General features: G+C 41.8%; 1 protein-coding gene across 1 annotated transcript; it reads left to right on the forward strand.

Moving 5' to 3' along the window:
• The first annotated feature begins 685 nt into the window (after positions 1–685).
• On the forward strand, positions 686–3685 carry LOC147611410 (exocyst complex component EXO70A1-like). Its single transcript, XM_086784496.1, has one exon. It carries the CDS (start codon positions 1480–1482, stop codon positions 3550–3552), a length of 2073 nt encoding a protein of 690 aa, XP_086640622.1. The 5' UTR covers positions 686–1479; the 3' UTR covers positions 3553–3685.
• The last annotated feature ends 11530 nt before the right edge of the window (positions 3686–15215 follow it).

The following is a 15215-nucleotide window of genomic DNA, read 5'->3' on the forward strand; positions in this document are numbered from 1 at the left end:
ATCGATTTAGTTATAAGTAGATTAAATCGATCGGAGAAGGAAAAATAGTACAAGATTTTGTTATAAGTAGATTAAATTGTGAAGAAAATGCTATTCAAAATTACATTGCCCTCTTCAATCCATGGTGAAAAGGATTGAGGTAATGCTCCGAAAAAATAATTTCCCAAACTTCGCTTTGAAGGTTACTACTCTAAGCTGTTTTAGAGGGCTGCATGTTAATATGCGGTGGTTAGTTCAGATCCCATTGTTTGAAGTCGTGAGAACACGCATACAACTAATTTACAAATCAATCTCTCAAAGAAAAAAACCCAAGCGGTTCGCAAAGTGGGGAATGCTTATGAAAATCGAGTGTGCGTCTGCTTAGAGCGTGGGTGACTGAAGGGGTTTACAAGCCAGGAGCGAAAAACCAAGGAGCTCTCGGTAAATGTAAGGTGGGCGAGGAGGAGGACAGGGAGGATGCCCGTCCACGAGCTTGGGCGAGGGAGATTTTACGTAATCTTCAGATTTTTGGCACGTAAAAATGTGGGGCACTGGAAGTGTGTAAACCACCTTAAGGGCACTGTGGTGTGCCATTGTGTGAGGTGTGCGTGTGAGCAGGCTCCTATGTAGGGAGCTTCCAATGTGTGCTAAGCATGTCACGTCGACAGAGGCGCTTTAAAGTTTGAACTGACTTGAACGTGGGTGTGTGTGTGTGTGTGTGTGGGGGGGTGCGCTGCGGCCAAATTTGGCCATCGCCTGCCCACTAAAACGCCTCCCTGGAACACACCACCGCTCGACCCACCTACCACGCCCACAAAAAAAACGCAAAAAAGCTGCACTGTCAGGCGAGCATATCGAGAAACACACCTCCCCATCTCCCTCTTCCACCACGGTTTGCTCATTGCTAGCGCACCAGAAGCTCTCAGCAGAAGAGACGAGAGTGTTGACATAGCATAGCCTCCACATTTCAGCTGCCATGGCTGCTTAATCAAGGGGGTAAACCCAACTGTAAAGTAAACCAGCTCTCTAATTGCCCATCAATCCGCTTGCCTCAAGCTCAACGCAGGCCCCAGCTATGGCGACCTTGTGTATGCGTTTGCCCCCCCTTCCCCACCAGGATAGCTTCTGCCTTACGCTGGTCGCAAGGAATGATGCAAACTGCCTACCTGCTGCGCATAGTCTGACAATGCTGCCCCAGAAAGAGGTCTTATCAGTGCACTTGTGAGGTGAAATTTGCACTTCCTTTTCTCCTTTTTCAAGCTTCTGTGGAACGGAGAGGCGACAGCTTCTGTTCCAGCGATGGCGCCAAGTAATGAGTGATTGCTGTACTTAGGACAACTCAAGAAAGGCTGCTTCTTTGTACCCTACAAGAGAGTCTCGTGCAAGCTTGCAAGAACCCTTGCTTCAAGGTAAAGCCGCGAAAAGGCAAGACAAGATTTGCGCGGGAAACGATTTTGATGAAAAGCGCAGACTTGCAGCAAAGCTTTTGTGGTAGAAGCTATGGCCGATGTAAGCAGCAAAGAGGAGGTCTCTTCAGTTTCCTTGGACGATGCACAATTTTCAGAGCTTCTGAGAGCTCGGAACAGACTGCACTTGGCTCTGCAGCAGTGTCGCACCTTAGAAGACGATCTGTGCAAGACTGGCCCCCGCCTGCAGCGCATAGCAAAGCGCATCCCATCCCTGGAAGTTGCCTTCGAGCCCCTGCGATCTCACAGGAAGGTTTTGGATGACCTCGCCGGCAACATCGACAAGGCGGTCGCCCCTGCCGCTGCTGTACTCAAGGTCTTTGATGCCATGCATGACCTTGAAAGACCCCTCCTACATGACCCCCAACATGACCTTGTTGGTTACATCGGCCTCATCTCTCGTCTCGAAGAGGCCTCCTCCTTCTTGTCTCAGAACTGTCCCATGGCCATCGAATGGCTTCAGGAAATGGTGGAGTTCCTGGAGCATAACGAGGTCCTCCAAGATGCCCCCATGAGGAGAATCTCCTCTCATCTAGAAGTTCTGAAGGCATGGCAGACCAGTGGAGATAGGACAAAGCTCGATGGCGGGCTTCACTCGGCATGTCTAGATAGGCTAGAGGTTGAACTCCAAAGGATTTTGTGCATGGAGAGCTTACCTGTGCTCTCTGTTGCAAGCAAAACTGCCCGAAAGGCAGATGCCGTGAACAATAGAAAGCTTTCTGCACAGACATCCAGAAGCCTACACCTCATTCACCATAAACTGGCATCCAATGGACGCAGACAGAGATGCATGGACCTCTATGTAGAAACTCGCATTAGAGTCATCAGAGACTGCTTGAAAGCTCTTCCGCTTGACTATCTCCACCTCAAATCTGGAACCAAGCTTGATTGGAAAGATGTAGGAATGTACATAGGTCCATGGACACAGCACATTGAAGTGGTTGTCAAGTCAGTGTATGAGCTGGAATACCAGCTGTGCAGTCAGGTGTTAGAGAAACTGGGGTATGAAGACTGGGAAGAAAGCTTCGGAAAAATTGCCATAGCAGGGGGGATGCTGGAGTTTTTGCAATTTGGAGAGTCAGTGGCCAAGAGCAGGGATGAGCCACAGAAGCTCTTCAAGCTGCTTGACATGTTTGAGGCTATGAATAATTTGAGGTCAATCTTTGGGAAGATTTTTGGGGGTCCTGGGTGCAAGGAAGTCCAGCAGAGGAGCAGAGATTTGCTGAAGCTGATAGTGCAAGGGGCTCATGAAATCTTTTTGGAGCTGAAGCAGCAAGTAGAGAAGCAGAGAGGGATCCAACCTCCCATTGATGGAAGCTTGCCTAAGGTTTCAAGCTTTGTGCTGAGCTATGTCAAGCATCTGGCAGGAGATTTCTATGGACCTATCATCACCCAGGTGCTTGCCATTTTCCATAGCTGGAAGGATGATGCGGCGGAGAAGAAGAGCACTGATGGCCTGCTCTCTAAAGCTGTGCTCAACATTATGAACTCCCTGGTGCTCAACTTCAATGAGTGGGCAAACTTATTCAAAGAAAAAGAGCCTGTTTTCTGTCACCTTTTTCTCTGCAACAACTACTGGTACCTTGCAGTGAACTGCAGAGCTCCAGAGCTGAAGGCCCTTGTGGGGGAGTCTTGGCTTAGAGAGCAACAGCAGCAAGCTGAGCTTCACATTTCTCTGTACATGAAGGAAGGTTGGGCCAAGACAATCCAGCATCTCAACATCCCAGGGTTCACCACCTTGACTGGTAGCAGAGCTGCTGCCCGCGACCTTCTCAAAACCAAGCTCAAAGCTTTCAATGCTGCATTTGAGAACCTCTACCAGAAACATGCCAAATGGATTGTCCTGGATGCTGAGCTGCGAGAGAAGATGGGTGTAAAGGTGGTGAAAGCCATAGTTCCAGCCTACAGGACTTATCTTCAGAGCTATGGGCCTCTGTTGGAGCAAGATGGTAGCAAGAGCAAGTATGTCAAGTACTCTGCTCAGAGCTTGGAGAGAATCATTGGTAGCCTGTTTCAAGGGAGGTCTGAGAAAATCCTCAGTGGCTCTGATAAAATGATGAGTGGATCGACGGCCGTTGCACACCCTGCCACAGTCAGTGTTGTATGATTTTTCATGCCTTAAATAAAGACAACAGGCTTGTCCAAACCTCATTCTTGCAAGCCAAGGAAGCAATTGCTTACCTGGTAATATGTACCAAATATTGTTGGATTACTTTAATCACTCAAACAGGGATTTAGCATGTATGTGGAAGCAGTCTCAAGTAAAGTAAATATACAGATTTATTAGAGAGGGTGTTTGGATTGTCTCTGATTCCCATGCATGTTGGATACACGATGATTTGCTACTCGATAATACCTCGAGTCCTCATGCTCTCAAAGGATCAAATGTAGAGGACCATCAGTATGGTGGTTGATAAGTCAGGAAGTTGATTTTTCCTCTAGAAAGGAAAGAATTAATGGGACCTCTCATGAAATTCTTTTGAGGAACATTAATGGTGTAGGGGATGTGATGTGTTTGGTTGAGAGTGTTATAGTCTTGTAATCCTCAAATCTTAAGTGGTGGGAAGGATTGGGGCAAACCTTGTAATTAAAGAAACAACTTAGGCATTGGAAGAATGGGGGCAACCTTGTAGTTATGTGGTGTTTGCATGAATGTTGATAAGTCTCATCTTCTTTAGTTGTGGTATTGTCTCTCTATCAGGGCTCAACAGATGACTCCCAATTTCAATGTGGTGACTGTTCATTTGTGTTGAGGATGGATAGGCCAGCTATTATATGTATATGTTAATGAAAGAAGAGGAATATCGGCCCTGTGCAATTTGGAGAGACAGAGAAAGTTAAAAAAGTTGTCTAAGAATTCCTTGGTGTAATTTAAATCTTCAGCACCATCCATCAAAGCATATTCCCATGAAATACGGTTTAAAGTATATGTCCTTACAAGCAAACACACAACCTCTAGTCCTTGCAAACACACGCATTAGAGTAACACAAGGGAGATGGTTGATAGCTGAATTTTCATCTATTATCTTCTCTTGTATACAATCATAATGTAAAGATAAGAGAAGAGAAAGTACTCTCCTACTATAACATATAAAGACCAGTCCATAGTGTGAACCCGATTACATGAGCTCATGCTATAACTATGCTGTAATTCTAATAAACTAAAATGGCTATCACAAAGCCTATAAACTACTTGTGGTATATCTCCTCCGTAATCTCACCAACCATGCCAATGGTGTAAGTACGAAGCTATTATCTTGGCATGTCGCCCATATTCGTACCTCCCCTTGAGCTCAATTACATACCTTGTACTCCAAGTAAGCTTTTGAACTTGTGGAACTTCTTTGTACTCAATGTCTTTGTGAAGATGGTATCTGCTTGATCCTCTATGTTGACATACACCAAATCCACATCACTTGCTAGAACATTTTCCCTCACAAAGCGATAATGCACCTTGATGTGCTTTGTCCTAGCATGATACATTGGGTTACTCATCAATTATTATTGCACATGTTATCATAATAAATGACAACCACCCTATCCATCGGCTCACCCATATCTGCTAGTATCTTCTATAACTAAGTTGCCTTACATGCTACCATAGTAGTGCCCCTGTACTCAGCCTTTATACTTGACAAAGGAATGGTTGATTGATTCTTGCTGCTCCAACTAACAAGAGTACTCCCAAAAGAAAGCATAAAGCCACTAGTAGATCTCTTGTCTGTGACACTACTAACCCAAATATGCATCTGTATATTTTTGTGTCTATAATCCGGCTTCATAGAAAAGTTCATAGTGTATTGTAGACTTTATATACCTATGCATCCAAGTGTGGCTTCCTTAGGGCCTACATAAACTAACTCACCAACCCAACAATATAGCTTAAATTTGGCCTAGGAGTGATAGTCATATAAATCAAACTCCCTACAATGCGCCTATGCATAGTTGGGTCCTCTAAAAGATCACTTGTATCTTCGGCTAATTTTTGTATTCTACTCCAATGGCACTGAGATAAGCTTACAACCTATTATCCCATGCATCAGGAACATGTCCAAAGCATGCTTTCTCTGTAAAAGCCAAATCTTGTCATGTGATATTATCACCTCTATACCCATGAATTATTGCAACTCACACAAATTCTTTATTTCAAACACCTAGGAAGTATTATCACACAGCCTGTAAACCACTAGCATCATATCTTCCATAATTATTACCTAAGCTAGGATTAGATTGTCAGAGCTAATGGAGAATGGAACTCCATCGTGGAGAGAGAGAGAGAACCAATAAGTTGCACAACTCAACAAAGAGCTTAATTAATGATGTGACGATATCATTACTTCAATCAAAGTACAATACCTTTATAGGTATAAAGGTTAACCTTATGACATCATTGATTATGTCAAACACATCATAATATCTAGATATTATTGTGACCCCTCTAAGAGGTGGTTCACACACACATACACATAAGTGAATACACACTGGACTAGATGAACATACAAACATGGGTACACACACATATTGCAGGACACGTACAAACACGAGGTGGACACACACACACACACACACACAAGACTCTGAAATACCCAACAAACCCCTCTTCAGAGCGAAGGTGGAAACGTGATGAGGAACTTTCACTAGGCAGGAATACACATGCTCCAAACTTGGCATGTTCTAGTTGCAGGCTTAGACGCTCATGTAACTTGCTCAGAGGCTGGTAAGCTTGGCTCAGAGGCTGGTGAGCTTGGCCTCAACAGGCTCAAAGGCTCAACACTAGCATGGCTTAGAGGCTTATCATGCTTGGCTCAAAGCTTAATCTAACTTGACCCTAACTCTAACTCAGAGGCCAAGGTAACACTGGGAGTTAGTTGTCCATGTCCTATATTGGTTTCAATCACAATATCCCCCCTTGCTTTGATAAGGGATTTTTAACGGAGTGTTATTGAAGGTAACTGACTCAAAGCACACAAAGAGAAAGACACACACATAACATTTATTATAAATCTTTTTTGGGGGATGTTCTGGGCAGAGGACCCATGACCCACACACACATATAAAAACTAAAAAAGGAATTTGAGGACGAATTCCCCCCTCAATTGCACCTTTTTTGTGAGTGATGGTGTTTCCATGGCTCCATCACTTAATAATCAAGTGTATGATGCACACTTGAAGAGAAAATCTTGATGATGCCCCGCTTGGAGAAGCTTGTCCACATGGTTAATGAAGAAGCTAATGTGAAAGCTAAAAACATATGAGAGATGCCCAAAAGTGCTTTCTCCATGTGAACACCTCTTTTAGAAGCCCTTTTTATACTATAGATAATTAAAGTTGTCAAAAGACCTTATCTCTTTGCAAGGTGGTAGCCAATGTACGAGGTAGTACCTACTTAGTTGAAGACATCGATTCTTGCCAAGGTGGAGTAAATAGTCGTGTGAAGGGGTATAGTAGAAACTATGCATGGGAGTAGTTGTTCTCTACATAGGCATGTGTAAGTGTAGTGACAAAAGCAATGAAGTTGATATGACTATGCTATAGATGGACAATAGGTTATGCAGTGGATGGTTTAGTCGTCGACAGGAGTGACGCCAACCAAAACAACAGTAGGCAAAGGCGTTAGCAGTCGTAGAGGTGACGGCCCTGACACATAGGCAGTAGGCGTTGTCACGTTGCCGCAAGCATGTTGAAGCAATGCTTTAAAGTAGGCATTGCAAGGCAAAAAAATCCACACATGCGGATGGTAGTAGAAAAAGTGTCGAGGTTAGGTAGTGTGCATGATCAGAGAGGGGCTCTGATACCAATTGTTACCTAAGCTAGGGTTAGACTGTCAGAGCTATGGAGGGTGAAACTCCATCATGGAGTAGAGAGAGAGAGAGAGAGAGAGAGAGAGAGAGAGAGAGAGAGAGAGTAAGCTGCATGACTCAACGAAGAGCTTGATTAATGATGTGACCATTTTATTTCTTCAATCAAAGTACAATACCTTTATAGGTATAAAGGTTAACCTCATGACATCATTGTTTATATTAAACATATAATAATATCTAGATATTATTATATGTGACCATTTAATTTCTTCAACCAAACTACAATACCTTTATAAGTATAAAGGTTAACCTCATGACATCATTGATTATATTAAACATATAATAATATCTAGATATTATTGTGACCCCTCTAAGAGGTGGTTCGCACACAAATACACATAAGTGGATACGCATTGGATAAGATAAACATACAAACATGGGTACACACACATATTGCAAGACACGTACAAACACGAGGTGGACACACACACACACACACACACACACACACACACACGACTCCAAAATAATCTCACCAACCATGCTAGTGGCATAAGTGCAGAGCTGTCATCTTGATGTGTTACCCATATCCACGCACTAGTTGAGCTTGATATCTCAACACACATCTGGAGAGAGGTGGAGGGGGGGGGGGTAGGGGGTTGTGTGCGTATGTGTGGGGGCACTCACAAGGGGGTCGGTGGAAGGGTGGCGCTACAATGATGGAGGTGACAGCTACGCAGGCAGGTTTAGGTTTTTGGGTGAATTACTTAATTAAAGTAGGTTTATCAACTAATTAATTAATCCTTCTTTTTTAAATTTTAAAAAATAAAGAAAACAAGGGAGTCCTTTTGTAGTAAAATAATAAAAATATAGAAAGAAAAAAAAAGGGAGTCTCTCTTTTTTTGTTTTTGTTTTTTAATTTAATTTAAATAAAGGAAAAAAAGAGAGATAAGGGAGGGGTTTTTTTAAGAGGTGTGTGTGTGCGTGTAATATTTGAAAATAAAATAAAAGGCAAATAATTAAAGAAGAGGGGGGAGGAAAAGGAGAAATTAAAATTAAAATTAAAAAAAGAAAAAAAGAAAAAGAAAAAAACTAATAAATAGAAAGGGGAAGCAAAAGGGGAGACATGGAATCTTTTTTAAGATTTAAAAGGAGGGGAGGGGGATTATTTTTTTAAGGCTCAAGGAGAGAAAAAATGAAAGAGGGGGGGGGGGGAGGGGGGGGCGCAGGGCTATGTGCACGAGCACAAGGGTGTGTGCATGTGAATGTGCAAATTTATGTATGTGTGTGTGTGTGTGTGTGTGTGTGTGTGTGAATGTGCATGCAGGCGCGAGTGTGCGTGGAGGGCTGTGTGCATGAGCCCAAGGGTTTGTGCACGTGAACATGCAAAGTGCAAATGTGTGTATGTGCATGTGTACATGTGTATGCATGCACCGTGTGGGGATTTGCCTATGGGGATGTGGTGCATGTAGGGGTGTAAAGGTTTGTGCACATGCGGGTGCTTGTACAAGAAATATGCAAGTGTGTGGACATGTGTGCAGTGTGTAAAAGTGTAAAGGGGGGCATAATGAGCAGAGGTGTGAGCATGTGCTTGCGGGTAAATGTGTGAATGGAGGTGCATGGGGTGCACATACAAGTAGGTGGGTGTGCAAATGTGTGAACCATGACATTCAGTGTATTACAAGAGATTTTGTTGCAAACTCCAAAGCCAGATATTGGTATTAAGCACTCATCTGCATTTTTTGGAAAAATAAGTGCTACTCCATTTTTCAATAGTAGGTACGTTTTTCTTATCCGAAGTGTCTTTCACATCAATGTTTCTTATGGGCGGTCCTTGTCTACAAAGCTTTTGGCTAGGCATCAAGGGGCAAGCTAGAAGTGGCTGCGTTTTCTTCTGGAGGCTACAATTTTTACTTCTTCGAGCTCCTCTCCTCATCAGCATTTTTTCATCTTGTGGTGCTCCTACCCCTGCATCATCTACAACGCGTCACGGTGCAACTTCAATGGGTTGCATTTTTTGCTTCTTCAAGCAGTTTCTGTGGTGGTTTTTGCAGCGGGCGGGGGGTGATGTTGTTATGGCTCACCTTAACCCTCCTTGAAACACATCCAACAAGAGATTACCTGGTGAACCGCAATTGTCGTGAGGATCTTTCCAATGGCTGAGCTTGTAACCCTTGAGGTCTCCAAGCTCTACAACTCCTTGAGAAGAATTCCACCTCACCTCCCGTGAGAGTGTTGTCACACCACCGCGTTGCACTACGGGTACTCGTCCCTCCTCTCACCTCACTTCACTCACATACACTCACTAGCATGCATTAGGGAGAGAGATTAGCAAGAGCAAGACTCAATTGCACAATGGGAGAGTCTATTGTATTATGAGAGATATTCACTTATATACATGGCCATAATTGTTCACACTCACTTATATACATGGCCATAATTGTTTACACTCACATAAAGTACATCACTTAGCACTTCATCCTAACTTGCTACCACACACTCTTGAAGCGAAAATCGCCATAAATACTCCGTCACACCATTACGGGCGCCCATCCAAATTGTAGCTTTGGACATTATTGCTTCATATCTTGAATGTATGACCCTTTGGTGTATCTATCGTGACTCCTTAATGTAAGATAATGGCGGTAGATCTTGTTAACCCTAGAATTGGGTTAACATCCCACCCTTCCTGATGGTGCGATCGCGTCCTCGTGAACGCGTTGAAGACCTTTGTGTGGGGAGAATGGACAAGACTTGTCGATGGATTTGAAGTTGATTGACACTCAATGGTCTTTGTCCCTCCATAAGGAATAAGAAAAGCTAATTAGTGAATGAAAAGGTTAGTGGTTTATTGGGAATTCCTAATAGGGTGGGTTTTTTTTGTGAATGATTGCAATTTTATTTTTGTGTGAGCCTCTTTTTTTTAATTCCGTGAGATGAAATTTTGTGAAGTGTAATTCCGTGAACTATATTTCGTGAAATGGAATTCCATGAAGTGTAATTTTGTGAGATGGAATTCTGTGAAGTGTAATTCCACGAGATGGAATTCTATGAAATTGCAGGTTTTGACCTTGATGGTTTTTTATTTTAATTGATTTTATGGCAGCATGACTTGTGAGCAACACGTTCTTGTGCACTTATTTTTCACATCCAGAGGGGCGATAAGAGCATTGTTATTTTGTCCTTAATGCGCTCATAAGTCTCCGTTTTCAGACGTGGGTATTGATTCTTGAATTTGTTGCTTAAATGTTGTCGAGGTAGGAGGTAAGTCTGCTGGTTGTTTGCTTAAACACACAAACTCTTGTGTAGGTGTTGAATGCATGACAGTGGTTCAGTGATTTGCTTGTTGTTGCTTGGGCCTCCATTCTTGTCAAACTTAAGGTGAAGCTGTTGGGGTTGAAGTCAGTGGTGAGGCTTTCTTCACATTGTTCGATTTTGGCAACCATATGATGAGATTACCATCATAGTATCCTTGTTGTTGAAGCACATGCATAAGCACCCATCTTTGATGAGCATTATAAACTGGTGGCTGATGTGCTTGGTGTTGCGGCTTCCTTCTTTGTGCAAGCTTAGGGAACTTTGTGATGCACTTGGGGATCCAAGTTTGGTATTTCTTTGGTGGTATCCTTCTACCTGCAGTAGTGTTTTTGGTACCCACACTTGTTAACTTGGTGGAGTTCTTTGAGGAACTTGCATAGGTTTTTATGGACGGTGTTGTGGAGTACTTTTCTTTTTCCTTGGATTCTGAATGCTGCGTTGAGGAAGAGGCTTTAACTGTTGAGGCACCCAAATTTGATCGGCACCCTCATAGTAGCCTTGAGCTATAAGTAGCTGCTTCTCCACCCACATCTTGATACTTTAAAGATACCTTGATTGTGGTTGGCTTGGTGGAGTTTTCTTTTGGGTTAATGTGGAAGGTTTGGGACCCTTCTTGACTTTAGTTGGTGTCGAGGTTTTGGCATCGAACTTCATAGGTGAGGATGGGGTTGAAGGAGTAGTTGAAGGAGTAGTTTTCGGGGAATGTCAATTTCGAGATTGATCTTTCTTTTGCCATTGCTTCACTTGGTTTAGATGAGGAACATCTCGTAGCATGATCATCATCCAGCATATTGTCATCTAAACGTACTACTTCTTTACAACATTGATCGAATGTTTCCGGATTGGATATAATGATCAAGTTATGTAAGCTGTTATTCTTTAAGCCCATCATGAAACATCTCTTCATTTGAATATCGTTTAATTTTTTCCATGACTCACATCGTGAGTCCAAGAGTTCTATCCAAAGGATAAATTCTCTAATGGATTCATTTGGTTGACGCTCAATTGAATAGAGTTCTTTTGCTGCACTCCTCTGATCACCTTGTATGGAAAAGCCATGTATAAAGGCTGATTTCAAGGTTCTGAAGTTGGTCTTGAATAGGCGGCATCAATGTGATGAACCATTGACTAGCTTTTCCTCTAAGCATAGGTTCAACGCATGTACCTTGGTGGGACAGTTGGGATTTCCAAAGGCTTCACATCTCTGTTCAAACATTTAAATGAATTGAACAGGGTCTGTTCTTCCGTCGTATTTGCCTATATTTTTAGAAATTTATACGGTTGTATTTTTGTATGAGTCACTGAGGTCATATGTGAGTGCTCTTGTTGGGAGAGACTCACTGAGTCCTTGGGCTACCCCCCTTCCTAGACTAGTCAGTATGTTCAAGGTCTGGGCATCTAGGAAAGGGTTGGTACCTATAGGATTTGTAGGAATGTTAGGTAAGGGACCAAAGCCCGATGGGATCGAAGTGACAGGGGCTGTAAAACTCGATGACACGCTTGTTATAGGCATGGCCAATGGTATTGGGAGATGCATTTGTGGCATAGATCTCAATGGCTCGAAGATGTCAACCATTGGGTTCAGTCCTTATGTGTGATCCCTGGCAATCCCTCTATCGTTGCCATGTATGATTGCATAATTGCTCCTTAATAAGCAAGCACACATTTTTTTTCTTTTTTTATTTTCTCACAGCCCGTTTTACAGCCTCAAGAGGCTTGGCGTTCTCTTCGTTGGGTCAAATGGGTGTCTGTTTGCCCTAATGAGCTTAGGCGGTACTCACGCAAACGATAGAGAATTTTCTGAAAAAAGCGTATGCTAGTAACTCCCCAGATGGAAGAGAAGGTCCTAAAACCTATTTTCCATCACTCTCAAGACAAAAAAAAAAATTTGAGAATTTTTTCCCTGTTTCGCAGCATGTTTTTGAGGGTGTTCCAAAAGGAATTTTGAAAAACTCTACATGAGAGAGTTGTAGTATTTTTGGAGTACTACAACTTTGTTTTTCTAAGTCATCTGTGATTTTTTCATTTAGACCCTCAAAAAGTAGCCCGAACATGGTTTGTTGTCGTTTTCCACTGGTTTTTGTGATTTGTCGTGGTTTTTGGGCTGTTTTTTGCCTCGATTTCTAGGTTGAATTTTGAGACTGCTGGTCGGAGGCCAAAATGATCGATTTTGACTTCGGACGACCAAGTCTAAAGTTGAAGAGCTCGATGTCAGATTTTTGATGAGCCCTAGAGCGCCTGGATATACGGTTTAGGAGATACGGGCCTCCAAATAGGGGTGTTTTTTTAATGCCGACGGACTCCCTTTCACGTCGTGAACTAGCAAGGTGCAGTTCACGTCGTGAAGCGAAATTGATGAATTTTATAAATTTTTGATTTTTTTGGGAGCGTGAACGAAGGGTCTCAGGTCATGAACCCTTAACGGTTCACGTTGTGAAGTGGACTTCATGAAAAAGTTAAATTTGATTTATTTTTTTTGCTCGCCTGAACGAAGGGTCTCACGCTGTGAACCCTTAGCGGTTCACGTCATAAAGCACACTTCACGAAAAAGTTAAATTTGATTTTTTAATTTTTTGGTCGCGTGAACGAAGGGTCTCACGCCATGAACCCTTAACAGTTCACGTCGTGAAGCGGAATACACGAAAAAGTTAAATTTGATTATTGTTTTTTTGTCACGTGAACGAAGGGTCTCACGCCATGAACCCTTAATGGTTCACGTCGTGAACTCCGCTTCACGAAAAAGTTAAATTTGATATTTTTTTTCGGCGCGGAATCTTAAGGCGTAAACCCTTAGGCTGTGAAGTTGCAGAAATGGTTCACGGCGTGAACCATTTTTTGAAATTTTTTTTTGATGTGGGCTTTTAGGGCATGAAAACTTAGGCCGTGAAGTTGCAGAAATGGTTAACGACGTGCACCGTTTTTTTAGGGAAAAAAATTGGGAGTCTAGTGGGAAATACAAAATTTCTTTTTTTAGGGGGGGTTATTTTTTGAATTTAAAATGAAGGAGATATGGGCATTTTCCCAAAAAGGTAAGTGGGAATCAAAAAAGTCAACCTTTTTATGACACCCCTTACACCCTTCAAATGACTCCCAAAATGGACAATTTGACAACTCATGAGCATCTATTCATTGAATGCTCATTAGCCTTAATGAGTTGTGTGAAAGAGTGATTAAGAATTAATCCATGATTAATCTTTTTACTAATCTTTCACTCTTTTACACTAATCAACGACTCTAATTAACCACTAATCTCTAATTAATTCACACAATTGAGCACGTCATTGGATAGAGCAAGGAAATGCTAATCTTTGTGCATCAACAAATTTGTAAAGTAATCTAAAATAGGAGATTAATTAGACTCTTAATTGTGGTTTCCTCTTTTAAGTAAAAATTAAGCAGAGAGAGTGAAATTTCTCCAATTAATGAAAAAATTGATGTAATTAGGTGTTCTGATGCATCTAGATGCTCTTAAAATACTCAAAAACATCAATTTTGATACTCATATGATCAATTTAGATCCCAATTAACACATTTTCTAATTTTTTACCTCTTGAATAAGATTAATCACCCTTAATGACAAAAACCAATCCATTAAGAGAAATTAGTCAAATTTAAAAGTTTTTTTATGGTTTTAAGAATTTTTTTAAAGATTAAGCAACTCCTAATGCTTACTAACACTCTAATGCAAACAATTTCAGCAAACAACAAACACACAATTAAGTTAAAATTGATGTTTTTAGTTCTATGTTTAACACTAAAAGAGAGCTAACATTCACTAAAAATTATATTCTATTGCATTGTTTGATGCAATGGATGCAAACTAAGCCTAATACAAACTATGTGCAAGCCCTAAGAACATGAAAAACCATAATAACCATAATAACAATAACAAAAACAATAAATTAAGCTAAAAATAAGCAAAAGGTATTATTTTCAAAAACAACAGAGAGCTATTCTACACCAAATCACACATAAATCGCTATCAAATCCACATCTTTTTCATGGGAAACCATTAATCAAGATAATGGGCAATGGGTAATGCATAGATTAGAGGAAAAATAATGAAAAAAGTGAAGGGATGGCTCCCCAGCAGCAGCAACAGCAGCAGCACCAAAAATGTTATGGCTCACCCTAACCCTCCTTGAAACACATCCAACAAGAGATTACCTTGTGAACCGCAACTGTCATGAGAATCTTTCCAATGGACGAGCTCATAACCCTTGAGATCTCCAAGCTCTACAACTCCTTGAGAAGCAATTCCACCTTGCATCCTAGAGCGTTGTCACACCGCCGCGTTGCACTATGAGTCCTCGTCCCTCCTCTCACCTCACTTCACTCACACATACTCACTAGCATGCATTAGGGAGAGAGATTAGCAAGATCAAGACTCAATTGCACAATGGGAAAGTCTATTATATTATATGAGAGATATTCACTTATATACATGGCCATAAGTGTTCACACTCACTTAAACTGTGGCCCCGGCCGGGCACTTTAGGCTCATAAGAGGCCTAATGCTATTACAATGACTACTCTCATAATATATCCATAAAGTACATCACTTAAGACTTCATCCTAGCTTGCTACCACACACTCTTGAAGCAGGAATTGCCATAAATACTCTGTCACACCATTACGGGCGCTCGTCCAA

This window comes from Cibotium barometz, chromosome 47 (assembly GCF_041138505.1).
Source record: "Cibotium barometz isolate CiBa-2024 chromosome 47, ASM4113850v1, whole genome shotgun sequence".
NCBI classification, from domain to species: Eukaryota; Viridiplantae; Streptophyta; class Polypodiopsida; order Cyatheales; family Cibotiaceae; genus Cibotium; species Cibotium barometz.

Excerpts from the sequence above, each read along its gene's own strand:
- LOC147611410 (XM_086784496.1), top strand. The coding sequence starts at position 1,480 with ATGGCCGATGTAAGCAGCAAAGAGGAGGTCTCTTCAGTTTCCTTGGAC.